General features: G+C 38.8%; 1 protein-coding gene across 1 annotated transcript in view; it reads left to right on the forward strand.

The window, feature by feature from the left end:
• Positions 1–10015: 10015 nt before the first annotated feature.
• Positions 10016–27136, forward strand: part of PRRC1 (proline-rich coiled-coil 1) — a 34490-nt gene continuing 17369 nt past the window's right edge. Inside the window, exons 1-5 of the mRNA XM_006870679.1 lie at positions 10016–10138; positions 10771–11160; positions 13807–13967; positions 20849–20951; positions 24472–24635. Of these exons, the coding sequence (XP_006870741.1) occupies positions 10036–10138; positions 10771–11160; positions 13807–13967; positions 20849–20951; positions 24472–24635 (921 nt within the window). The 5' untranslated portion in view covers positions 10016–10035. The remainder of the gene's footprint in view (positions 10139–10770; positions 11161–13806; positions 13968–20848; positions 20952–24471; positions 24636–27136) is intronic.

Consider the following 27136-nt stretch of genomic DNA (forward strand, 5'->3'; position numbering starts at 1 on the left):
TGAAATCACACAATCATCCATTGCTGATTGTCAGTTGGGATTATTCTTGTCCCCAAACCATACTGTCATCAAGTCAGTTTCAACTCTTAGCACAAACGAATCAACGCATTAGAGTTAGGATTTCCGAGGAGCAGCTGGTAAGCTTGAAACCCCCACTTTGTGGTTCAAACCGACCTTGCAGTCCAGTGCATTAATCCAGTGAGGTGACAGATAATATTATTCTCATTTTTGAGATGGAGCTAAGAGATTTATGGAGATTAAGTGACCTATTCAAGGGCATTGTTTTTGTTAAGTGCCATTGACCTTGTATAGGGTTTCTGAGGAGCAGTTGCTTCCAGTACTGTTTTAGGTGCTGCACATAAGGATAAGAAAACTTGTTTTGATTTTTCAATGTAAAAATGTAGTATGAGTAGTACTGTTAAAGAAAACAGTTAGATTCCAGAGCATCACAGCAGCTCTTGATCCATGGTGGAAGAAACCAAGGCCACTGGGAAAGGTAAAGCAAGAGTTTCAGATTTTATTAAGTCGCTGGCTCAGAGGAGCTAATTTCTCCAGATTGTGAGCTCTGGAATAGAGGGCAAGACGTTTTTATATGGGGTCAGAGTCTGGGAGGGACTAGGGTGCTGACCTGTTTGAGGATAGGAGGGAAACCAGGGGGATTCATCCTGTTCTGTGACCTGATTAACATTCTAGCTGTCTCCTTGGTGTGTGGAGGGGGGCTGGGGAAGGGGGTGGGGGGTTGGTGGAGCTCAGTAACCTGATTAGCATTCTAGCTTGTTCCCTGGGTGGGGAAGATTGGTCTCATTCAGTAACCTGATTAGCATTGGTGGGGAAGAGGTAGTTAATGTTTCTATACATGTAGTTCAATACATGTAGTTGGTGAGCAAAATCAGAGTACTACAGTAACTGCTACCCTTCCCTCCTACCCCTCTTCTGTTATCTCTGAAAACACATAGAATAAGTCCCCAGTTTCAGAACCCCTTCCCCCACACACCTGGAGGTGGGGACTGGACTAAAAGACAGACATGCACTCCTACAACTCCACCTCCACCTTGCGGTGGTTATGGCACAGGATAAATGAGCCACACCTGGTTAAAACCCAAACTACAAACCTGTGATCTAGTGGCTTTCAAATCATAGTGACCCTATAGGGCTAAATAGGGCTTCCAAGATAGTGATCTTTACAGAAGCCGACTACCACAAGTTTCTTCCACAGGCCGGATAATGGGTTCGAACCAACAACCTTACAGGTAGTAGCCAAGAACTTTAATCACTGTGCCACCAAGTGTGCTATTCGTGTGTGCATGTGCGTGTGTTGGGGGGCGGGATGTTGCGAAATCGAAAGAACAAGCTTATTGGACAAAGCCTTGGCAGGTGGACCTTTGGCCTCAGATACTCAAAATAGGTTTATTTCGACCTTGGGCTCTGGTTCCAGCTTCTGGGACCCGGACCTCACAACGTAGAGCGGGGCGGGTCAGCGCGCAGGGCGGGGGCGGGGCGCGGCCGACGTGGCAGCCGCAGGGACAGGCGCGGGCGGCGGCCATCTTGGAGGCGGGACGCGCGTTGTCCGGAGTTTGACTGCATCTTCCTGGAGGTCTGTGAATCGTAGTGTTACATTCCGACGTCCCCGTCCCCCACTTTTCAGTTGCCACGCAGGCACTCCTCCGGACCCCAGGTGAGCGTCAGCCTGGCAGCGGAGTGGGTGCGAGAGGGCGGCAGCATTGGATGTGAGCGTCAAAGCCGCACTTCAGGGAACGCACCGAGAGGTGGGCGGACCGGCGGGGCCCGAAGGCGGCGAAGGGTGGTCTACGAGACCCCGGGGCATACGGGTGGCCGTGCGCGGGCTGTGGGAGCATTGTGGGGCGCGGTTGGGCAGGGAACCACTAGCTAGGCTAGTCCAGTGCAGATCGCACTGTGCATGCGAATAGGGGATCTCCTACTGGACTCTCCTCTCGACATTCGGTTCCTGTCGAGGAACCGAGGTGGGCGCGCCTGGCCCCCAACTTTGTAACGCACTGACGGAAGGAGGACGATCTGTGGCAGGCACCCGTGGACCTTTGTCCGGCCTAGCCCTCCTGGAGACGTGGCAGAGCCTTGGGGTGGGGGGGGGCACTCCCGCCCTGTGACTCCTAAGTCAACAAATCTGGACGGAAAATAGCGTGAAGCAGTTTTCCCTATAGGTTCCTAAAGCCGCTCTATAGGGCTTTTGTCTCTTTGTTCGATCTTGGGTCCTGTCGCAAACTTTCCTGCAGATAGCCATGCCCTGGATTGGCAGAGTTTGGAAGATCCAGTAGAGTGGTGTTTTTTTTGTCATTTGATGTAGTTATTTTAGAAGATGACGTACCTTGTGCGATCCAGGTTTCTCCTGCACAGCCACAATGAATTTTATTTTGGGAAAGAGCTGAGAATGCAGAGATAAAAAGAGCACTCACTATATCGTATTAGTAGAGACAATATTCTGGCACTCGTGCATTTAATACTAAGAGTCGCTTTCTAGTTTATCAAGACTTCATTCATTATTCCACTAATATTCTTGTATCCCAAATTTAGTTGTCATCCACTTATTTTTACAGAAAAAACAAGGTACTAGGAATTTTAAAGAGCAATTTTGAGCCCAATTTTCCAACCATTTTTACCACCTTTTAGGAAAAAAAAGTTAATTCCCCAGACTGCAAAATCACAAAGTCAGCAGTTCAAACCCACCCGCTGCTCCTCGGAAACCCTATACAGGGTTTCTATCAGTCACAACTGACTGGACGGCACTAAAGACCAACAATAACCGTTTGTGCACAACTTGAGCACTATACCAATTCTGTCTTTTTTTTTTTTTTTTTACCATAAGAGTTATTTACTAGAAGGACTCCTAGTGTTGCGCTGTAGGATCAGCACTGGATTTGAACCACAAGGTCGGCAGTTCAAACCCACCACTGTTCCTTGGAAACCCTATACAGGGTCGTTATGAGTCGGCACCAACTTGGTGGCATGGGCTGCTAACCAAGGTCAGCAGTTTGAAACTACCAGCTATTCCATGGGAGAAAGATGAGGCTTTCTGCTCCTATAAAGATGTACAGCCTCTGAAACCCTATACAAGGTCGCTATGAATCCACGGCACATAACCACCACCACCAACATTATAAAAGTCTTGATGGAGAAACAGCAAGGTCAGAAGTTGTACCCCACCCAGTGACTCTGGGAGAAAAGATCTGGAGGTCCATTCCTGTAAACATTACAGCCTAGAAACTCCAAGAGGGCAGTTCTACTGTCACATGGGGGTCTCTGAATTGGAATTGATTCAACAGCATGTAACAATTATATTTATACAAATAAAGCATACCTCAATATTGTAAGGAGCTCTGGTATCGTAGTGGTTACGAATTGTGCTGCGAACCGCAAGGTCAAGCTTTCTGCTCCCGATTTACAGCCTTGGAAACCCTATTCGGGGTTGCTATGAGTCAGAACCGACTCGACGGCACTTTAACAACAACAACAATATTTTATATAAGCAATTCTCAAAGAGTAAAACTTTCAAAAACAACCCATGTTATGAGTTATGTTCATTTTACAAGTTCTTTTGCCAACAAATTACTAATGCTAGTGACCTAGGTTATCTTTAAATCTGACTTCCACCAGCCACTGTAAAAATTAGGGTAACACCTGTAATAGGGATGTAAATGACCAATAAAAAACAAGAAGTAGAGATAAGGTAGTTTTGATGGGGATAGTTTATCATACAGTACAGTATGGTACTGTAGGATAAAATCTGGACGGCTAACCATAAAGTCAGCAGTTCAAACGCCTATCCGCTGCTCTCAAACCTGATACAGGGTTGGTAGTGGCTTGATGACACTTAACAACAATTTAAGAACAACAATAAAATCCTGAGGTCCCAGATTATCTACCTTTGGTATTGACAGTACTCAGCTAAAAGGTGTGTTTCGCTGGATCTCATATGCACTAGTTAGTGCCATAGATCTGCATTCATGCCGAGACTTTTTGAAAGTAGTGTGCATATTTGCCTCACTTCTCTTCATTATAATTCAAGCAGGCTTCTTTCTATCCCCATTCCTTCCATGGAAATAACTCTCAATAAATTCACATCAAGTTTTCCAAATTCATTGGAGTTTTCATATCTACTTATTTGTATCTCTGTAGCATTAGGTACTATTGACCAGTCCTGTCTTTAGATGTTCTCTGACTTTTGGATATCACATTCTCCTGATTTACTTCTTATGTTTCTGGCTGCTGCTCTTCCTCTCCAGGTTCATCAACTTGGCCATTTTTCAAGTATTGGTATAGGTCATCTTCTCTCTTTACTGGTATTCTCTCTTTAAACTCATATTATCTCAAGTCATGACTTTCAGTCTGTCGATAAATACACTGATGACAACCAAATCTTGAAGTTTCTGAGTTCTAGTTGAAGTCAGTATTTGCACTTGGATGTTTCAAGGACCTTAAGCTCAGCATGTTCAAGATTAAACACTATATAATCTTCTTCATTCCCAAAAGACCACATTAAACAAAGACGTTGACCACTTCTAGTGTTCCTTGTTAAGGGAATGGTACCAATATCCATCCAGTTGTATAAGCTATTCTTTCCTCCGCTCTGCTCCCATAGATAGTTTATACTAAGTCTTGGATACTTCTTGCGTTAGGTGACCATCTCTTGAAGGGGGCGGTGTGGCCCTTCCTCTTTTCAGTGTCTCCACTTTAACCAGCATAATGTCCTCCAGGAACTGGTTCCTTCTAACAGTATATCCCAAATATGAGAGACAAAGTTTGTCCCTCTTGACTTCTAAGGAACTTTCTGGTTGTACTTCTTCCAACATAGGTTTGTTTGTTCTTCTGACAGTCCATGCACCTTTAATATTCTTTAACACCATAACTCAAATGCATCAGCTCTTCTACAGTCCTGCTTATTCATTATTGTCCAATGCTTATGAGGCTATTGAAATACCGTGGCTTGGGTCAGGTACACTTTATCCTCAAACTGACATCTTTCCACGTGAACATTTTAAAGAGGTCTTGTGCAGCAGATTTGCTTAATGCAGTGCATCGTTTGATTTTTTGACTGTCACTTCCATGAGTGTTGATGATGGATATAGCAAAATGAAGTCTCTGACAACTTCCATCTTTTCTCGTTTATCATATTATTTATTGCTCCATTGGTGAGGATTGTTGTTTTCTTTACATTGAGGTGAACCCATATCAAGACTGTGGTCTTTGTTCTTCACCAGTAAGTGTTTTAAGTCCTCTTGACTTTCAGCAAACAAGGTTGTATCATCTGCTTATCGTAGGTTGTCAAGGAATCTTCCTCCAATCCTGATGTCATGTTCTTCTCCATATAATCCAGCTTCTTGGATTATTTGCTCTGCATATAGATTGAATAAATATGGTGAAAGAATACAGCCCTGGTGCACACCTTTCTTAATTTTAAACCATTCAGTGCCCCCCTTGTTCTGTTTGAACGACTGCCTCGTGGTCTGTGTATATACATCATGAACTCAGTTAAGTGTCTGGAGTGGTGTTCTCCATAGTGTTGACCATAGCTTGTTGTGATCCACAGAGTGAAAATCCTTTGCATAGTCAGTAAATCACAGGTAAATATCTTTCTGGTATTTTCTGCTTCAAGCCAAAATCCATTTAACTTCAGTGATATTCTTCATTCCATGTCCTCATCTTGAACCTCTGACAATTCTCTGTCAATGTATTGTTGCAGCCATTTTTGAATTCTCTCTAGCAAAATTTTAATTGTTATAGTAATGATTTTGTCCAATGATTTCTACATTCTGTTAGATCATCTGTCTTTGAAATGGACACCAGTATGGATCTCATCCAGTTAGTTGGCCCCGTAACTGTCTTCCATTTCTTGGCATAGACGAGTGAGTGCCTCCAGTGCTGCATCAGTTTGTTGAAAGATTTGAATTTGTATTCCCATCAATTCCTGGAGCTTTGTTTTTTTCCTAATGCCTTCAGTGCTCACTGTGCATCTTCCTCTAGTACCATTGGCTCTTGATCATATGTTCCCTCTTGAGATGGTTGAACATCAACCATTTCTTTTGTTACAGGGACTGTGTATTTTTTTGTTTGTTTTTATTGTGATTTGTGTGAAAGTTCACAGGGAAGATCATCAGTTTTACATTAAATCATATGCTTTGTTTCATTACTATGATTAAAATCCCCTCCATGTCAACAGTCTCCCTCTCTATTCATTTTAGGTTTTTTTTTTTTTTTTTTTAATTTAAAAACACTCAGGCATATATAATAATTTAAACCACTAAAGGGCACATCTGCAAGTCTACCTCCTGGCCGCCATCTCTCTTTCCATGAATCTAGAGTCCTTAGCTGCTCTCTCTCTCCATCTCTGCCTCCATCTCTGGTGTCACTGCGTCTCTGGATAGGGTCCCGCATTCTGCTTGTGCTCTTCTTCCTTGATGGACCTAGTGTCCTCAGTTCCTGGAATGTAAGATTATCTACTTCCCCGTTTTTGTTACAAAACTTCTACCGTTAAAATTGTGACAGTCTCAATTAGTCATGATAACAGTTACTCACTGTTGAATCTTAAGAATCGTGTCTCTATCTCTTTTTACCAGACCCATCTAGACAAGATGAAAACTATTCAATGGGGACTCTATATTCCCACACACACTCTGAAACTAAACTCCCTCTTGAAACCTTATAAGCCAGTCACTTCGTGCCTTTATCGCTCCCTCATTTTAGGTAGCCAATGTGTAAGTCCTGGTGTGGCGCTCTGGGTTAATGTGCCAGACTGCACACCCGTTTGAACTGCAAGATTGGCGGTTCAGGCTCACCAGCTGCTCCTCGGAAACCCTATACAGGGTCGCTATGGGTCGGAACCGACTCTATGGCACTTAACAACAACAACATCTAAGTTGCCTGTTCTTGTCTACCCTGTATACAGAGGAGATAGAATTGATACTTGATGTGAATACTCCTCCCCTTTCTTGGTATTTTGAGCTACTGAGCTCTGGTAGCGTAGTGGTTACGAATCGGGCTGCCAACCTTAAGGTCAGCGGTTTGAAACTACCAGCCGCTCCACGGGAGAAAGATGAGGCTTTCTGCTCCCGTAAGGATTTACACCCTCGGAAACCCTGTACAGGGTCGCTGTGGGTCGGAACCGACTCTAAGGCACTTAACAACAACAACATCCATATGTATAGGTCGAGTTCATTAAATTGTAGCAATTTACCCTCCTTTCCTTTATGACTCTGGACTCTTTCCATCTTCTTTTGATTCAATATTTAATGTTTTGTCCAAATAATCCTAAAGTATTGCAAGTCGAGGCTTGAATTTTTTCACAGTTCTTTTAGCTTAAGTGATGCTGTACATGTTCTTCCCTTTGGTTTTCTAACTCTAGGTCTTTGCACATTTAATTTTAATACTAGACTCTGCACTTCGTGATCTGCGCTTTGAAATTTTCTGTCCACCTTTTACTTCATCTATTTCTTCCAGTTATTTCAGGTTCCCTACATTCAAGAGCATGTTTCTAACTCTCTTCTGACATCCATTTTGATTTTTTCTTTCTTCCTCATCTTTTAGAATGACCTTTTTCTTTCTTCCTGTATGATGTTCTTGATGTCATCCTACAATTCTTCTGCTTTTAGATGGTACACTTATTAAGTGCCCTCGAGTCGTTTCCGACCCATTGCGACTTTGTGTAGGGTTTCCGAGGAGCAGCTGGTGAGTTTGAACCACCGACCTTGCCGTGCAAACAACCTTGTGGTCCAGTGCATTTATCCCACAGTGCCACACCAGGACTCTAGATGGATACTTATCACCTAAATAGTTCTTGAATTCATCCACTTTTCTTCATCTTCACTATAATCTCATTGTTGTTGTTAGGTGCCATCGAGTCGGTACCAACCCATAGCGACCTTATGCACAGCAGAATGAAACATTGCCCGATCCTGGGCCAACCTTACTACCGTTGCCACGCTTGAGTCCATCGATGCTGCCACTTGACCAATCCATCACATTGGGGATCTTCTAGGCCAAAGTTTCTTGACCTCGGCACTATTGATATTTTTTTGTTGTTCTTTGTTGGATTTCCAAGGCGTGGCTAATTGTTTGAACCACTGACTTTGTAGTTAGTTATATTTGAGGAGGGATAATTCTGTACTTGGAGTTCTGCTGTGGCGTTGTGGATTAATGCGCTGGACTGCAGAGTTGATTTGAATGACAAGGTCGGTGGTTCAGGGTAACCAGCTGCTCCTCAGAAACCCTATACAGGGTCGCTATGGGGTGGAACCGACTTGTCAGCACTTAACAATAACAATTTCTGTACTTTGGAGCACTACCCTGTGCATTTTAGAATTAACAGGTGTGACACTGTAGGGTAAGCACTGGACTGCTAACCACAAGGTCGGCAGTCAACCCTACCAGCCTCTCCTCGGAAACCCTGTACATGGTCACTAAGAGTTGGAATCAACTCCATGGCACTTAACAACAAACAACAACTTGCTTCTACTACTAACACCAGTAGTACACCTAACTCTCCAGACACTGCCAACTGTTCTGTGGAGGGGCAACCTCCGATCCCCCATGTGAGAATTAATATTTATAAGATATTATCACCTCCTATTTGAACTATTTCTGTGTCTTCCTTAATGAATTGTTTCATACTCTACTCTTGGATCCAATCTGCATACACTAGTCAATGAAATCTCAGAGAACAAATAAGGAATCTCCTCAAAGCACAAAAATGAATTGTCATAAATTGGAATCAACCTGAATGTCCTAAGAGGTGAATGGATTAACATTGTAGCACATCTGTATGTATGTTTTTGTTGTTATGTGCCATGGAGTCAGTTCCGACTCATAGCAACCCTGTACAGGGTTTCCGAGACTATAATTCTTTATGGGAGCAGAAAACCTCATCTTTCTCCCACGGAACAGCTGGTAGTTTCGAACTGCAGACCTTGAGGTTTGTAGCCCGATTTGTAACCACTACGCTACCAGAGCTCCTTTCTGTATATATAAGGGAACACTATTAAGCAGAAAACTGTTCAGCAATAAAAAAGAACCAAGTAGTGATACATTCAACAATTTAGTTGGATTTCAGTGGCATTCTTTTTTGTTGTTGCTCTGTTGAGTCTGCTCATCCTGCAGCACTATACCAACTGCCATACTGCAGTAAGCTCTGGCAGTTACTGATTATGTCTTTATCTTGATCATTTCCTGGTTTCATACAGTATATAACCTTTGGAAGTCCTGGTGGGATACTGTGGGTTAATAAGCTGGACTGTGAGATTGGCGGGTCAAGCTCACCAGCTGCTGCTTAGAAATCGTATACAGGGTTGCTGTGGGTTAGAACAGCACTTTTACAACAACAACAGCATAACCCTTTGGGTTTGACATTTTTCACTCAGCAAAGGCTTTCTGCTCCTGTAAAGATTTATAGCCTTCGAAACCCTGTGTGGAGTCGTTAGGAGTCTGAGTTGATTAGATTGCAGTGGCTTTGAAGCTTGGAAAGTGGGAAATTGATGGGTTTATCAAGTTAAACACATTTTGATTTTTTATCTTGTAGAGTGACCCTTTATAGAAGGATGAGAAAGTCTTCAAATATATAATAAATATTTTATCTTCTTTTGAATATAATAAAATGTAGGCATTCTTTTTGATAGAAATTAGTAACTTGCTATAAGAAATAATGGAGTCCTGGTATGGTGCTATAGGCTAATGCATGGTACTGCAAGATTAGTTTGAACCTCAAGGTCGGCAGTTCAAGCTCACCAGTTGCTCCTTGGAAACCCTATACAAGGTTACTGTAGGTCAAAACTGATTCGACTGCACTTAACAATAACAAGAACATAAGAAATATATTGTATAATTAATTATATTGTTAACATAAAATTATTTCCCACTTGTAAAGTATGTGTGTGGAAGTGTCATAGACGATTTGCACATTATCACTTTTCATAGCTGATTTGTTCTTTTTATAAGCATTAAAAGCACACTTTTGGTTTCGGTGTAATATTACATTTTTACTTTTTTAGAGTGTACTGTTATTGAAGGAAAATGATGGAAGAGAGTGGAATAGAGACGACACCACCTGGGACTCCTCCACCAAATCCTGCTGAGCTGGCTGCTCCCGCTATGTCTTCCACACCAGTTCCTTTAGGTACATGAACTTGTCTAGCATCTAGCCAGTTTTGAGTATATGTGAATATTATTTTCTATCCCCAGCGTCACATGAAAAAATGCGTATATTAAAGCTTTTCCAATCTTTATCAGAATGAAGAAAAATCGTTTTTTTTCCATCTGAACCATCACTTGTTTTGTTTTAGGTAGACTTGTTCTTTCGATTCATGTTGACTATACAGTAACAAAAAATATACTAAAAAGCATTTGTTAGCTTTGTCTAATTTTCTATTGATTTTGTGGTGATTAGCCTTCTTACTAAAGTTTTAAAGCCTTCAGTTTTATGTTTTTATGTTCAAATCAGCAGAGACAAAAGGCTTAATTAAAAATAATACCCAAACAAATAAAAACATACACCCCCCAAAAAAGCAGAGGTCTATTTATGAAGTGTTATAACTTAATGTCTGTAGCTGCTTCATATACTTTAAATAGGAATTGGAAGTATTTTGCACTGTGTCATATTTGTTGTATAGTTTAAATTTTAGAAATAATTCTTGGAGTATGATCTGTTAATTTTGAAAATTTTGTAAAGAGTTAGGAGATTGTTGAAAACTGAATAAAAAGTCATTCTGATTTTGTGGGATTTTTTTTCTTCCTCCCTCTTTTTCCTAGCTGCAACCAGTTCATTTTCTTCTCCAGATGTATCCTCTCTGCAGTCCGTGCCACCCCACGCATACTCTACCCCTCAGCCACCCTTTCCTCCTGTGGCTCCTTCAACGCCATTACCTTTTGTGCCGCCTTCACCGGTTCCTTCTGCTGCACCACTTGTTACGTCCGTACCACCTCTTGGTTCTCTGTCATCGGCTGCTGGCCTCAGTAGTCCTCCTTTATCCCACTTCCCACCTTCAACTTCAGCCCCAACCTCTCTTTTATCTGCTCCCTCTTCAAGTCCTCCTACATCAGGATTTTCTGTTGGTTCAACTTATGACATTACAAGAGGTCATGCAGGAAGAGCCCCCCAGACACCCCTGATGCCATCATTTTCTGCACCTGCAGTAACAGGTAATTCTTACTTGTTCTTTGTTCTTTGAATTAAATGTCTATGTTGTTGTTGTTTGTTGCTAGGCGCTGTTGAGTTGGTATCGACTCATAGCAACCGTATGCGTAACAGAACGACAGTCCTGCATCAACTTCATACTCATTGCTACACTTGAGCCCATTACTGCTGCCACGGTGCCTGTCCATCTTGTTGGGATTCTTCCTCTTTGTCGCTGACCCTCCACTTTACCAAGCATGATATAAAGACTTCCCCAGGTCCCTCCTGACAATATGTCTGAAGTAAGAGACACGAAGTCTAGCCATTCTGGCTTCTAAGAAAATGCTGGCTGTCCTTCCAACACAGATCTGTTTGTTCTTTTGGCAGTCCACGGTATTTGGAGTATTCTCCTCCAACACCATAGCTCAAATGCATCAGTTCTTCTACGGTCTTCCTTATCCACTGTCCAGCTTTTGTATGTATATGAGGTTATTGAAAATACCATAGCTTAGGTCAGGCGCACCTTAGTCCTCAAACTGACATCTTTGCTCTTCAGCATTTTAAAGAGGTCTTGTGCAGCAGATTTGCCTGATGCAACACATAGGTTGATTTCTTGACTGCTGCTATAGGTTATGTTTTGTTTTTTCTTATAATCACTTTGTTGAAGTATAATTTATAAGGTAAAGTGTACAATTCAATCAGTGGTTTTTATTATACTCTTAGTTCCACTACAATTAATTTTAGAATCTTTCATTGTACCTAAAAGAAACTCTTTACCTTATCAGTCACACTCCCCTTTCCTCCAATCCTCCTAGCCCTCGGCAGCCACCAATATCTACTGTCTGTCTCTATAAGTCCCCCAACCAAATTTGGTTACTATTGGACTAATTCGGACTTAAAGCTACCTGATAGGACAGAGAGAACTGCCTCCATAGAGGTTCCAAGGCTATAATCTTAAAGCATGCAGACCACCACATCTTTCTCTCCCAATGAGTAGGTAGTGAATTTGAACTGCTGACTGACTAGAATTACTAAATTCTTAAAAAACACAAATTCTTCAGTTCCTTCAGGTCAGTTCTGACTCAGCAGTCCTGTATAGGGTTTTCCCAGGAGTGGTTGGTGGGTTTGGAATGCCGACCTGTGATTAGCAGTCTAGTCCTTGGTTCTGTTGTGTATTATTTTAGTGTTGTGCATTATTCTAGTATTTTGTTCTGTTGTACATTATTCAGTCTAGTATTTATCTTACAGCTCCATACCAGAATTCCAAAGACACAATTAGGTAATCCAAGGACTGCGTTTATTTCATTCCTTTTTGTGGGATCTGTAGGATAAAGCACTGAACTGCAAGGTTGGTTTGAACAAGGTCAGTGGTGCAAACCCACAGGCCCCTCCTTGGAAACCCTATTCAAGGTTGCTGTGAGTTGGAACCAACTTGATGGCACTTGACAATAACATGTCGTGTGAATATACCACATTTTGCTTACTTATCAGTTAGTGGAATTAATGCAAGGACAGGTAAAGAAGTGGAAAATACAGCCCAGAGAGTGATCTTAAAATACAGATCTTAAAATGCAATCTAGTAACTAAGATAAAGCTGACATAATGAATCACTAACGATATGGAATCCTGGTAAGGTGCTGTAGGATAAGCACTGGACTGCTAACCACAGGGTAGGCAATTCAAACCCAGTAGCTGCTCCTTGGAAACCCTACACGGGCCACTATGAGTCAGAACTGACTCAACAGCACTTACCAACAACAAAATACACAAAACGTTCTTGTGTATCATACTTGATGGTATTGAGTCATTTCTTTTGTCAGGTACTTACACATATTGTGTTTTGACACAAATAACGTGTTATACTTTTTTTTGCAATGCATACGATCCCTTAAGGGCTAGCTTCCTATGCATGCTATGGGCATTTTATTCATGTGTGTGTTGTATATGGAAAATATTGTGCTTTTTTTGCTTTCATGGAATGATTATTGGAAACCATTTATAACATCTCCATACTTGTCATCTTCTGCCTATTAATATTGAGGAAAGGAGCAACTGTTAGGATTTGTCTTAATCCAACTTTACTGACTTAACTTTATGAAGAAAGTTTATTGCATAATATAATATTATTCCCATGTTTATATTTATGTGGATTTTCTCATTGAGTTAAAATTAGCTATATGAGATACGGAGTTGGTTCAGACTCATAACGACCCTGTGTACGGTTCCCAAGGAGTGGCTGGTGTGTTTGAACTGCCAACCTTATGGCTAGCATTCTAATGTGTTATCCTATAGTGCCATACCAGTAATCATTGTAAAAAATTTTTATGAGGGGTTTGGGTACCTACATTAATTATTTTTTATGCATTAAAGAGTTCAGAACTGTAGCTATTAATATCTAAGTCCTAAAGAGAACAAATGTAAAATACTTTTAACGTATCTTTTATGTTTGCTTTCAGGGCATTTGGTGCAAATCTATGAAAAGGGAAAGTTGCTGTTTTATAATCTGCTTAATTTTTATGTTAAGATTTGGGTGGCATTTTGGCTTCATAGTGCTCTTTAGGTGCTTGAGTGTATATTTATTAAAGCTGTGTTGAACTATTCATGTGTTTCTTTTTGTACGAAATAGTTTATGATATAATTTATGCATATTAAAAATTACTGTCCTTAAATAGGTATTTTGCCAACTCCTATTACTCAGCAAGCCAGCTTGACATCTCTTGCACCAGGAACTGAAGCCCCATCAGCCATTACTTTTCCAGAGGAACAAGAAGACCCTAGAATTGATAGAGGTCAGGAAGAAGTATCTGCTGGTGGAATCTGGGGCTTTATTAAGGTAAGAGGTAATTACTTTAAACAATAGGTTTGATTTTTTAATTGTAAGAGTAAGATGTTCATTAAGGAAAATTTTGACAATTCAAAATGGTATAAGGAAAAAGTAATCCTCATTTTTATTGCCCATTTTTTGTAATTCCTCTCAAAGTTTGGTTTATTCATATCTGGGTAGGTGTACCTCATTTTTAATAAAACCCAAATTGGAATAATGACATATGTGGCCACTGTTTTGTGTCATTTGTTGTTAGAAACAAAACAAACCCTTGCTCATGAACTTCTTCCTAGTCATGAAATACTCTTTGGAAATGTGATTTACAAAAAAATTATACCTGCTTTGCCCTATATGCCACTAAATGTATTCCCGTATTTTATGTCACTCATCAGCTATGGGCTTATTCTAATTGTAACAACTATCTTACCAATTAAGCTATGATGAGTACTCTTGTTCACAAATCTTTTTACATCTCTGTTATTGTTGTTTTTAAGTACTGTGGAGTCGGTTCTGACTCATAGTGACCCTGCACAGGGCTTCCGAGGCTGCAAATCTTTATGGGAGCAGAAAGCCTCATCTTTCCCCGAAGAACGGCTGGTAGTTTTGAACTGCTGACCTTGAGGTTAGCAGCCCGATTCGTAACCACTTAATCAACTTTAATTCTTGATACATTTCAGAAAGTGAAACATTTAAAAATTATTGATACATACTACTCTCCAGGAAGGTTGTTGGTGATGTGCTGTGGAGTCGGTTCCGACTCATAATGACCCTGCATAGGATTTAGAGCAAAATATATTGTCACAGACGTAGTTTTGCCAAAACTGACAGTTAATTTGGAAAACAACCTTTTTTTTTTGTGATTTGATAGGTTAAAAAATAATACCTTGTTTTAATTCACATTATTTTGCTGCTGAATTTGAATCTTTATTCTTGTGATTTTTGGGCATTTGTATTTTTCTCTTATGAATTCTTGGTTAAAGTTTTTTGCTGGTTTTAAATTGAGATGATTTCCATAACAATTTATATAAGTGCTCATAATTTATCAAATATATTTATATTACTGTATGTTGTCATTTTTTTTTTTTTTCATTTTAGTGTATATTTTTGGTTAATTTAAAGTTTTTTTTACACTCTTTTCCCTCATTTATTTTGTTGTTTATTTTTAGTCTGAAAAACATTTTGTATCACAATGTATAAAACTTTTTTATATTTTTTCTTCTAATTCTTTAATGGTTTTGTTTTTTGCACTTAAAAATTTAATGTAGCTGAAATTTATCTTATTGTACACTACGTAATAGAAAAGGAACCCTCGCAGCATGGAGGATTACAAGTTGGCCTGCTAACTGAAAGGTCAGCTGTTCTAATCTGTCATTCACTCTTTGGAAGAAAGATGAGGCTTTCTGTTCCCGTACATATTTACAACCTTGGGAACCCTATGTGGGGTCACTATGAAACAGAACAGATTTCATGACATGCAACTACCACCACTACCATGAAGTGGTGGTGGTGGTTATGTGCCGTGGAGTCAGTTTCGACTCATAGCGACCCTGTACAGGGTTTCCAGGTTGTAAATCTTTATGAGAGCAGAAAGCCACATCTTTTCTCCCATGGAACAGCTGGTAGTTTAGAACTGCTGACCTTGTGGTTTACAGCCTGATTTGTAACTGCTATGCTGCCTGAGCTCCTTACCATGAAGTAGAAGTCCAATTTAATTTTCTTCCAACCAGCTAATTGTTGCAACATCATACCCAACGTTTTGTCCTTGTTGGTAAGTGCTGTTGAGTCAGTTGTGACTCATGGCCACTGTGTAGGGTTTCTGAGGAGGAGCTAGTGGGTTTGTATTGCCTACCATGTGGTTAGCAGTCCAGTGCTTATCCTACAGCACCTTACCAGGATTCCATATCATTAGTGATTCATTATGTCAGCTTTATCTTAGTTACTAGATTGCGTTTTAAGATCTGTATTTTAAGATCGCTCTCTGGATTGTATTTTCCACTTCTTTACCTGTCCTTGCATTAATACCACAGTCTTAATTATTGTAACTATGTTCATTTATCACACTAATACTTATTGAAAGCTTTCTATGTGCTGAGATGGTGACAGAGCATATTCATTAATGAATAGATACAAAAGTCTGTTCTAAGTCTCGGTGTTTTTAAAAATATAGCAGTATTTGGATTTACAAGGAGCCCTGGGAGTGTAGTGGATTATGAGCTGGTATGCTAGCCACAATTTGGTAGTTTGAATCTACCAGACGTTCTGCCTAAGAAAGATGAGGCTTTTTGTTCTCCTAAAGGTTTACAGCCTTGGAAACCATATACAGTATTGCTATGACTTGGAACTGACTAAGTGGCACATAACCACCACTATGTGGCCTTTTAAGTTTGCACATTTTTGTTTTCTTCATTTTTTCTTCTCTAGTCTTTCTATTTGCATTTGCCAGTGGATTTTGGAATCATTCTGCCAAGTTTCCCACCTATATTTTGTTGTGGGTGTGAGTCAGTTCCCACTCAATAGTGACTCTGTATAGGGTTTCCAAGGAGATACTGGTAGGTTTGAATTGCCAACCTTGCTGTTCAAACTGACTTTATGGTTGAGTGCTTACTAAACAGTGCCATACCAGGATTCTGGGCTTTATGTTTCAGGAATATGCATTTTCCTAAGCTGCCTTTTTATTTTCTTTTTAAATAATAGTGTGCTTTTGATGAAAGTTTACATGGCAAATTAGGTTCCCGTTCAACGATTTCTGTACAAAATGTTCAGTGACACTAATTACATTTTCCATAGTGTATGAATAATATCTTTGTCCTGTGTGTTTGTTTACAGTAAGTGTCCCGGACCCCTTGCCTTCTTATCATTGTTTTATAGTAATGGTTGATTGCTTTGGTCTCATATACCACACTCTTAATTATTATAACTGATATTTTTTATAGAAGTACAGTATTCATGGGTGATACTCTGTTATTTTCTAAGCCAATCTGTTATTTAGGTAAAAGATGACCTCTGGAGACAGTTTCAGCTCAAGATTGAAGGAGTATCTGAAGGCAGTAGTCTTAGGTGTGTCCTGTCTTAGATTTTTTAAGAATTTGAGGGTCCTTTCCACAATTTTTTCCATTCTACCAGGATCCATTAATTGTGTCCTGATCATAATAAAACTAGTGGTCAGGAGGCATCATCTAATTTTGTGGTCTCAGAGTAGATAAGGCCATGGTTCTTGTAGATATTAGTGCTGTTGTTGTTGTTGTTGTTAAGTGTCGTCGAGTCGGTTCCGACCCATAGCAAGCCTGAACAGGGTTTCCGAAGCTGTAAATCTTTAGGGGAGCAGAAAGCCTCATCTTCTCGCGCAGAGCAGCTGGTAGTTTTGAACTGCTGACCTTGTGGTTCGCAACCCGATTCGTGCTAGTGCTGTAGACTAGTTTTTTTCCTGAGTCTTTGGTTTCTTTGTCTTTTGCTCTAGACACCAATAATTCTATCTTATATAGCTGCTCAACAACAACAATATAGCTGTTAGCAGGTCTTTAAGACCCCAGACATTCTTCACCAGATTAGTATGTAGAACATAGTAAACCTCATGAATTATGCCAGTTGATTGAGTTGTCCCATGAGCCTATAGTTCTTATCCTTCAAACTCAGAAACCCAAGTCTGTGAGGTGTTTAGTTATGTCCAAGAAGCAGCCATAACTGTGCCCCCTTCTGTGCTGTATTATGTATAAAAATATATGTGCATGTCTACATGTATGTATGCGTACACACATACATATATGAGGGAGCTTTAAAGAGTTCAGGAAACACGGAATTAAAAGATAATGAAATTTTTCAGTTATGGTGCTGTAGGATAAATGCAGGATTGCAAAGTCAGTTAGAGCCGCAAGGTGAGTGGTTCAAACTTACCAGCCCCTCCTCGGAAACTCTACACTGGGTAACTATGAGTCAGAACCGACTCAACATCACTTAGTGACGAGAACAACATACATACCTATGAGTATGCATATATATATATAAACATTTGTGTGTGTATGTGTGTGTGTATATATATTGTATATATATATATGTATACACATATATTGTGTTTATATATTGTGTGTATATATATATATCTATAAGGAACTCTAGTAGCGTAGTGGTTACGAATCGGGCTGCGAACCTTAGGGTCAGCGGTTCGAAACTACCAGCCGCTCCGCGGGAGAAAGATGAGGCTTTCTACTCCCGTAAAGATTTACACCCTTGGAAACCCTGTACAGGGTTGCTATGGGTCGGACCCGACTCGATGGCACTTAACAACAACAACAATATACATACACACACATACACATATAAGCATATGTGTGTGTATATATATAAGCTCTGGTAGTGTAGTGGTTACGAATCGGGCTGTGAACCACAAGGTCAGCAGTTCGAAACTACCAGCTGCTCCGCGGGAGAAAGATGAGGCGTTCTGCTCCCGTAAAGATTAACAGCCTCGGAAACCCTGTGCAGGGTCGCTATGAGTTGGAACTGACTCCACGGCACATAACAACAACAACAATATATATATATATATAAATGTTTGTATATATACAGACACACACATATATATAAGGAGCTCTAGAAGCGTAGTGGAGTCCTGGTGAGTCACTGTGGGATAAAACGCTGGACCTCAAGGTCGATTTGAACCACAAGGTTGGTGGTTCGGACTCACTAGCTGCTACTTGGAAACCCTATATAGGGTTGCTATGAGTTAGAACTGACTCAGTGGCACTTAAGAGCAACAGCAATAGCGTAGTAGTTACAAGTTGGGCTGCTAACCTCAAGGTCAGCAGTTTGAAATTACCAGCTGTTCCAGGGGAGAAAGATGAGGCTTTCTGCTCCCATAAAGATTTGTAGCCTTGGAAACCCTATACAGGGTCGCTGTGAGTAGGAACCAACTCCATAGCACAAAACCTCTACCACCATATGCACACACCATGTATATATACATATATACATATACACATATATGCACATATACCATACACACACATACATATATATAGTTATTGTTGAGTGCCATGGAGTCAGTTCCAGCCCACAGCAATACTGTCAGGGTTTCCTAGGAATGACTTGTGAGCTTGAACCACTGACACCTTGCGGTTTAAACTGACTCTGCAGTCCGGTGCATTAACCCACTACACCACAGCAGGACTATATATTGGTTTGTTTGCTATTGCAAAATTATGTATGTCACAGCAATTACAAGAAGGTCTTTTTTTGTGATTGGTTGATAATCTTACTATTCAGTGTTATAAATTCTTTTTCAAAATCACCTTAGGCTAATCATAGATTGAGAGAGGTGGAATCATTGCCTATTAATGAAATACTTTCTCAAGGGTATTGTTCTGTGTGATGATTTACCATGGGAAGTATAAAGTATAGACAGAAATATAGTCTGGCTCCTCTTGTCTAGTAGAGCACTTTTAAGAATCTAATAGGTCTGGCTGAAAAGGGTGATTTGGGGCATGACAAGTAGGAAACAAGGGGAAAATGGTAGCAGAAGTCATGTGTTAAGATAATAAATAGGTCATTGTTTTGAAGGATAAGAGATGTTTTATTATTCATATTATTTTTTATTAGAGAAGAGAGTAAAGACCAGTGAAGACATCTGGCTACACCCTTTATTTGGGACCCTGATGGATGAATTTTTGCCTGATTGTTAATGTAAATTGAAATATATATGTAGAAAAAAAGTATGAGGGAGCTTCAAAAGTTTGAAAAAGATTCAAGTATCTTTTCATTCAGTTTTTCCATGAACATTTTGAATCCCCATTGTATGTATGCATTCATATGTGCACATATGCATATACAGTAGTATATCATAGGTCAATATTACACAAAGTGATCTCCAAATTGCTGCTGGTCTATAAAGTGTTTTTGGTTTGTGTTCAGAAGAGAGATTGACAGTAAGTATATAGAAACTTTTATTGCAATTTGATGTTACTATGACTTTAAAAAAAATTGTACAGAATGACTAGTCTGTGATGAATTGTAGACTTTAAGCAGTTTTCTAAATGATCAAATACTCGTGCATTCATTGCTTAAGAATAAAAGTCATGAAAATTCATCTAGTAAAGAAAAAGAATGTTGTAGTTACTTACCGATGTTCGGTGCATTTGAGTAGGCATCGACTCATAGGGATCCTGTGTCTAATGGAATGACATTTTACCAGGTCCTGTGCCATCATAATTGTTGCTGTGTTTGAGATTCCTGTAGCAGCCACTGTGCCAGTTCATCTCATTAAGGATCTTTCTCTTTTACTGACCCTATACTTTTCCAAGCATAATATTCTTCTGTAGGATTGGTGCCCCCTAATGACGACTCGATGGCACTTAACAACAACAACAACAACAATAACATGTCCAAAGTAAGTGAAATAAGATGATGTCTCGCCATCCTCACTTCTAAGAATCAGTCTGGGTTTAGTTCTTTCAAGATAGCTTTGTTCATTCTTCTGACAGTCCATTGTTGTTAAGTGCTGTCAAATTGGTTTAATTCTTACCCTGTATGGGGTTTCCAGGAATCAGGGGCTGGTGAATTTGAGTTGCTGATCTTGTTAGGAGCCCCGTTTTTATTCTGTAGTGGCACACCAGGACTCCTGACAGTTCCTGGTACATTTACTATTCACAGTATGTTGTTGTTGTCACTAAGCGACATTGAGTCATTTCCTACCCATAGCAACTCTATAGGGTTTCCAAGGAGTGGCTGGTGAGCTTGAACCACTGACCTTGCAGTTCAGGCTGACATTGCAGTCCAGTGCATTTACCCACAACACCACAACAGGACTCCACTCATAGTTTATTCATGATTGATTCAATATTCTTTGCCAGCACCACAGAAAAAATATACCTTGTATTCACGCATTGATTTGTTTTATGCAGGGTGTGGCTGGGAATCCTATGGTGAAATCTGTGCTTGATAAAACCAAACATTCGGTAGAAAGCATGATTACAACGCTGGATCCTGGCATGGCTCCATATATCAGTATGTACTTACATTAAATCAGCGTGTGCCCTTTTTTTTTTTTTTTTCAAAGTATGTGTCAATGTCAACCACTAATTGTAATTTTCAGGTCATTTCCCTAGGTCATAATAATCAATAGAATGTCTGTCATATTCTTGCATTAAGTTGATTGCCTTAGGTTACTGGTGTGGTGGTATCAGTCATCTTATAGTCACCATTAAATAGATTATGAGAATACTGCAGAATGAACATTGGAGAAGTGAAAAAATATATGAATTATTAGTGCATTTACTTCTTTTAATTATAATAATGAGTTGTTGTTAAGTGCTGTAAGTCTGTTCTGACTTCTAGTGACCCTATATAGGGTTTCTGAGGAGTAGCTAGTGGGTTATAACCGTAGACCTTATGGTCAGCAGTCTAGTGCTTATCCTACAGCACCATACCAGGAATCTAAATAATGGGTTATTGTTGTTAAGTGCCATTTAGTTGGTTCTGACTCAGAGCCAGCCTTTGTAGTGTTTTTGAGGATCAGCTGATGGATTTAAACCATTGACCTTTTGGTTAGCAGTCCATTGCTTATCTTACAGTGCCATACCAAGGAGGAGTAAAAAAAGATGAATTACTAGTACACTTAGTGTTTCTGATTGTAATAATGGGTTATTGATAAGTGTCGTTGAGTTGGTTCTGATCCTGTTTTAGGGTTTATGAGGAGCAGCTGGTAGGTTTGAACCACTGACCTTGTTCACACCAGGAGTCCAATAATAACTATTGTATATTTGTTTTGTTATTGTTAAATGTCATTGAGTCAGTTCTGATTTATAGCAATGCTGTAAAGTGTTTTTAAGGAGTGCCTGGAGGATTTAAACCACCCATCTTGTGGTTCAAGCTGACCTTGCAGTCCAGTGCTTTACATGAATTTTACTTTATCTTCTTTTCACATTTGAAGGGGAAGCTTTGTTCATATTTGGTTTTGACATTTCTCCAGTGATCTATTTGAAATAAATGTACTTATGCTTAATTCAGGAGTAATATTTTCAGAGGAAATGAATTTACTTGCTAATATCTGAATGCTAGGTTTATTGGGAAAACTATTTTAAACCACCTCTGAACCATCTTCAAGTATTCTCTGTTGATATAGAAATTCTGTCTGCTGTTTAATTTTTATCTGTCACATGGTGTATTTCTCAAAAGTAATTTATTTTACAACTTTTGGTTTCAGTTGAGATTGTTTTGCTACTAAGACTATTACAGACTTAGGATGGAGACAAAAGTAGCAAAAACCATCCTGGCCCCATTCCTTCTCTTCTCCCAGATACTAAATGGGGGAAAACTCTAATTCTTATACTTGTGTTGTACATAACACGTGCTCATTCTCTGCTTGGGAGTATGACATGAAGGATTGAGATCCTCAGCTCACACTTGTGAGCAAACATTAGTCTTTCTCTCTTTCTCAGCCTGTAATTTTTATAGTTCCTACTTAACTAATTTTTAAAACAGATTAGTATGCAGGGGAGAGAAAAGAAAAACCAATTTACACTTTCAGGTTTAAGAATTAACACTTAAACCTGCTTTTCCAAGAGTATATAACATTTAACAAATGTGGAGGTCACGTGTTCCATTCACTTGCTACAAATCCAACAATTGGTTCTGGCATTATTTGGTCAAGGCATTATCCCAGTGCTCTAAGAAATCTTGGCTCAACTTGATTAAATTCTGTATTCTTTTTTTATCCCATTGTAGGACAGACATTTACCAGTTGTGTCAAGCACAGGGAAGAGTTAGGGAACATTGTCTTGTAAATGAATCTAGTAGTGAATGTGATCCTTTTATAGAACTATAGATACAAACAGCTGAAAAACTAAAGGAGAAATGTGTCTTAAGGTTATACATGAATAACGAAGACAGAAGAATGCCTTTGTATTGTGGTGCTGATGAAAAATATTAAATATACCATGGACTGTCAGAAGAATGAACAAATCTGTCTAAGTAGAAGTACAGCCAGAATGAATCTTACAAGTGAGGATGGTGAGACTTAAGTTACATACTTAGGGCATGTTATCCAGAGAGACGAGCTCCTGAAAAAGGACATCATGCTTGCTAGAGAATCAGAAAAAAAGGAAGACTCTAAACGAGATGAATTGATGCATTGACTGCAGCAGTGGGTTCAAACATAACAGGGATTGTGAGGATAGCTCAACACTGGGCAGTGTACATGGGGTCACTATGAGTCGGAATTGACTTGAGGGTGTCTAACAACAACATAGCTTAACATTGTCAGTGACCAATTATTAACAGGCCTGAAGAAAATAACATATCACTTAATAACAACAAGTGTAACACTTAACAGTTGTTAAGTGCCATAGAGTTTGTTTCGACACATAACAACCCAGTATAGGGTTTCCAGGGGCTGGCTGGTGAGTTTGAACTGCCTACTTTGTGGCAGTCTAGTGCTTATTCTACAGTGCCACACCAGGGCTTGGCATTGTTGATAATTTACTGTTTAGTAAATGTTGAAGGACAAGCCCTAATAACAATAAGTACCATTTATTAAATACTTTGCCAGGCACTAATTCTCATAGGGACTCTGCAAGGTAGGAATTTTCCTTGAGTTTTAGATGAGAAATCTGTCTTCAAAGAAATTTATTATCCTCACAACACGATGTAACTAGATTGAACTTAGATGCATTTCTTTTATACTTCATTGCTTTTCTCTTTGAAGTTGAAAAATGAACCAAGAATTAAATCAGCTGAATTGTATTTTGTGTTTGTAATTATCCAGAAGGATTCAGAAATTTGGCTGTACCATCTCTTGATTTCATATATTCATAGTAATCAGGTATGACATATTTAATAAACATCATACACATTTTTTTTTTTTCAAAAGTATTGAATAAAGGAAGGAAAGGAATTAAAATCTGTGGAAGGCTTGCTGCTAGCTTGTTAACAAAGTTTAGACTTTGAAAAAACGTATTTAATCTTGAAAGCCTACCTGTGAGTTTGAAAGTATTTTTCTATGAAGAAACAAGTTCAGTGACTTCCCACAGTAACATAGCTAGGAAATGATAACGCCAGGACTCATGCCCAAGACCAGCTGCTTCTCAAGCTAGTGAACTGTCACAACTTGAAAAAGGCAGAGAACCAAGGGGAAAAAAAAGTAATGGAATTTCTGTTCTTTTAAAATTTCAGTTTATAATAGCATATATTCTTATTTAGGTTTGAAAAATAATAAAACTGATAAAGTTGACATTTCATTGACAGGTAGCAAAAGCAAGACCATTCTGATCTAGGGATCTCAAAACAAAGTATTTTTACACAAACTATGTAGAAATCTCTTGATTTAACAATTATAATTGTATCAGTATTGCCCATGAACTGTTAAAAATCGAGTTAACATTGTTTTAACTGTATATTCTTTTCCTCTCCACTATCATGTTGATTTTGTGAATTTAATAATTATGTAAATAAAATGCAGGCATATGGTATGGCAGTAATTATAACAATTTGATTATTTGACAGTGAAATTTTCATCTGGTCTTTGTAGAATCAGGAGGTGAATTGGATATCGTAGTGACCTCAAATAAGGAGGTGAAAGTCGCTGCTGTCCGAGATGCCTTCCAGGAGGTCTTTGGTTTAGCTGTTGTGGTAGGTGAAGCTGGACAGTCCAACATTGCACCACAACCAGTGGGCTATGCAGCTGGATTAAAGGTGAGTAACGGAATACCTTTTTAGGGTATGGAAACTGGCAGTTAATGCTTTTTCCTTTCTCATAATCTGTTTTATATGGAACAGAAAAATCTTATGTTTTAATGAGTTTTAACAGATGGTGAGTACATTTCCTTGAAGGTCTAAAGCAAGGTCTTTCTGTAAGTTTGAAAGCATTGCATAAATGTAACATTTGGTTGCTACTGTACTGACAGTACTATAAATAAGGAATTTGTTAGTTTGAATCTGTGATAAAAGATATTTGAGTCTAAGGGTTAGAATTTGAAAATGTTATATGAGAAAAATTAGAATTTATGTTCCAGTTTGAGAAAATATTATGGCAATTTGGCCTGTAGAATTTGTTGATACCAAGGTTTCTGTTATTTAGAACTAAGCCCTGAACTAAGAGCTTTGAATAAGAAGGAAAAGGCAATAGGGGGAATTTATGAAGATGGTATTTAATATTAACTTTGAAGAGAAGGGGAAGAGTTTATAAAACATAAATAGTACAAATAAAAATAAATTTAGATATTAGATGACCAATGTTGTTATTAAGTATTGCTGATATGTAATTGTTTTTAAGTACTGCCAAGTTGGTTCTGACTCACAGCGACCTTCTATAGGAATTTGAAGGAGTGGCTGGTGTGTTTGAACCATAATCCTTGTGGTTAGCAGTTCAGTACTTATCCTCCAGCACCACACCAGGTCCCTAGATGACCGTGTGAAGATTGTGCTTTTTCATTATGATTTTAAAAACATACTAGGATAAGTGAAAAAGTATTGCTGCTAAGATTCATTCATGCCTAGATTTAATCCAAACAAAACATGTTCAAACATGTCTCTATGATCACTGGATGACTGTAGACCAGTTCTCTAAGTAATAAGCTTGTCTTAGTTTCATTAGGGTGCCCTCAAAAAAAAAAAAATCAAAAGGCCAATCAAAACAGTAGCTTCCAAGGGATCTGCTGAGCCAGTTAAATTCAAGGTAGTATATGAGTTTAGACGGAGAATGTGATGAGAAACACTAGCTTCATATTTTGGTATTTTTATTTTAATAAAAGTTTCTATCACTTTGTTACAATACTTTTTAACTCATGTTTTGTTACATTAAATACTATTTACACGATTGATAGATAATGAAGCTAATGGAATTATTTAAGAAAAACCTTATTTTATGGATATTTTTAATAGATTTATCTTATGAATTTATTAATGTTTGGCAGATTTATTTTATTATGGGCCTTGCTCTCCAAATTTAAGCATGTTGGGATATCTTTTCCTCAATCTTTCATATCAGTAAAATTTATTGACATTTGTTAGACACTGTACTAGACCTTGGAGTTAGAATGGTGATTGAAAAATAACATGATTCTGATTTTGTTGTGTAAATAGTATCTTCTTGCATCTTTATAACCTCCTATCCTGGTGTGGCGCTGTGGGTTAATGCGCCAGACTGCAAAGCTGTTGAAACTGTAAGATTGGTGGTTCAAGCTCACCCAGCTGCTCCTCCAAAACACTATACAGGGTTGCTGTGGGTTGGAATCAACTTGAAAGCACTTAACAACATTTTAAATGGCTTTGTCTTAGCGCATACATTGTTGCTTTGTCCTCATCTCAATTGTCTCTTAGAAGGAAGTCCTAGTCTGCATTTCATGGAGCACTTGATCTCATTCTTACTATTCAGCTTCATTTTTTGCATGAAAAATAGATCTATTATTTATTATTCATGACTAGTTTTGTTCAGAAATAGATTTTTCTCTTGCTTTTTGAACACATTTTAACTTCATTCATAGATTATTAATTATGAAATGATTCAGACGAAAATAATAAATGGCAACTTTCTCTTCACTAATCCAATTCTAGTTTTTTATTATAAGAAACCTATTTAATACATGGTTTTGACTTATCTGTGCACTGTCCTCAGCTTCTCTCTGTTATTTCATTAATGGTAATACTTTTCATGAATCAGCTTTAGTGTAATGTATGCTGTAGGTTTTTTTTTAACTTTTAATTAACTGGACATTTTGTTGCATGGTTTTAGGTTATATTGAAGGGAACTAGATATAAAAGAATAAAACATATTTACAGTTATTGCCTACATAAGCATTTGACCTCAAGGTCGGTTTGAGCTGCAGGGTAGATGGTTCAAACTCACCAGCAGTTCCACAAAGACCCTACTCAGGGTCGCTGTGAGTTGGAACCAACTCAGTGTCACTGTCACTTAACAACAATATAAAAACTCTAATGTAATCAACTAAACCATTGAAAGGAATGATAAGATCAGTAAGATGGCTGTTTGCTAGATCAATTTTTTTTAATTCATATTTTTATATTAGTGGTACACATTTAGAAAATGTAATGTCAAAATGATCTTGTTCACAATAGCAACCCAAATAATAATTTATATAGCAATAATTTAGAAGGTACATCCCAAACTCTGAATACTGAAGCAGGGGGAGACTGGGTTTTTATCTTGCTACTCCATGCACTTTGCTTATCTATTA

The sequence above is a fragment of the Chrysochloris asiatica genome, unplaced genomic scaffold (assembly GCF_000296735.1).
Source record: "Chrysochloris asiatica unplaced genomic scaffold, ChrAsi1.0 scaffold00147, whole genome shotgun sequence".
Lineage (NCBI taxonomy): Eukaryota > Metazoa > Chordata > Mammalia > Afrosoricida > Chrysochloridae > Chrysochloris > Chrysochloris asiatica.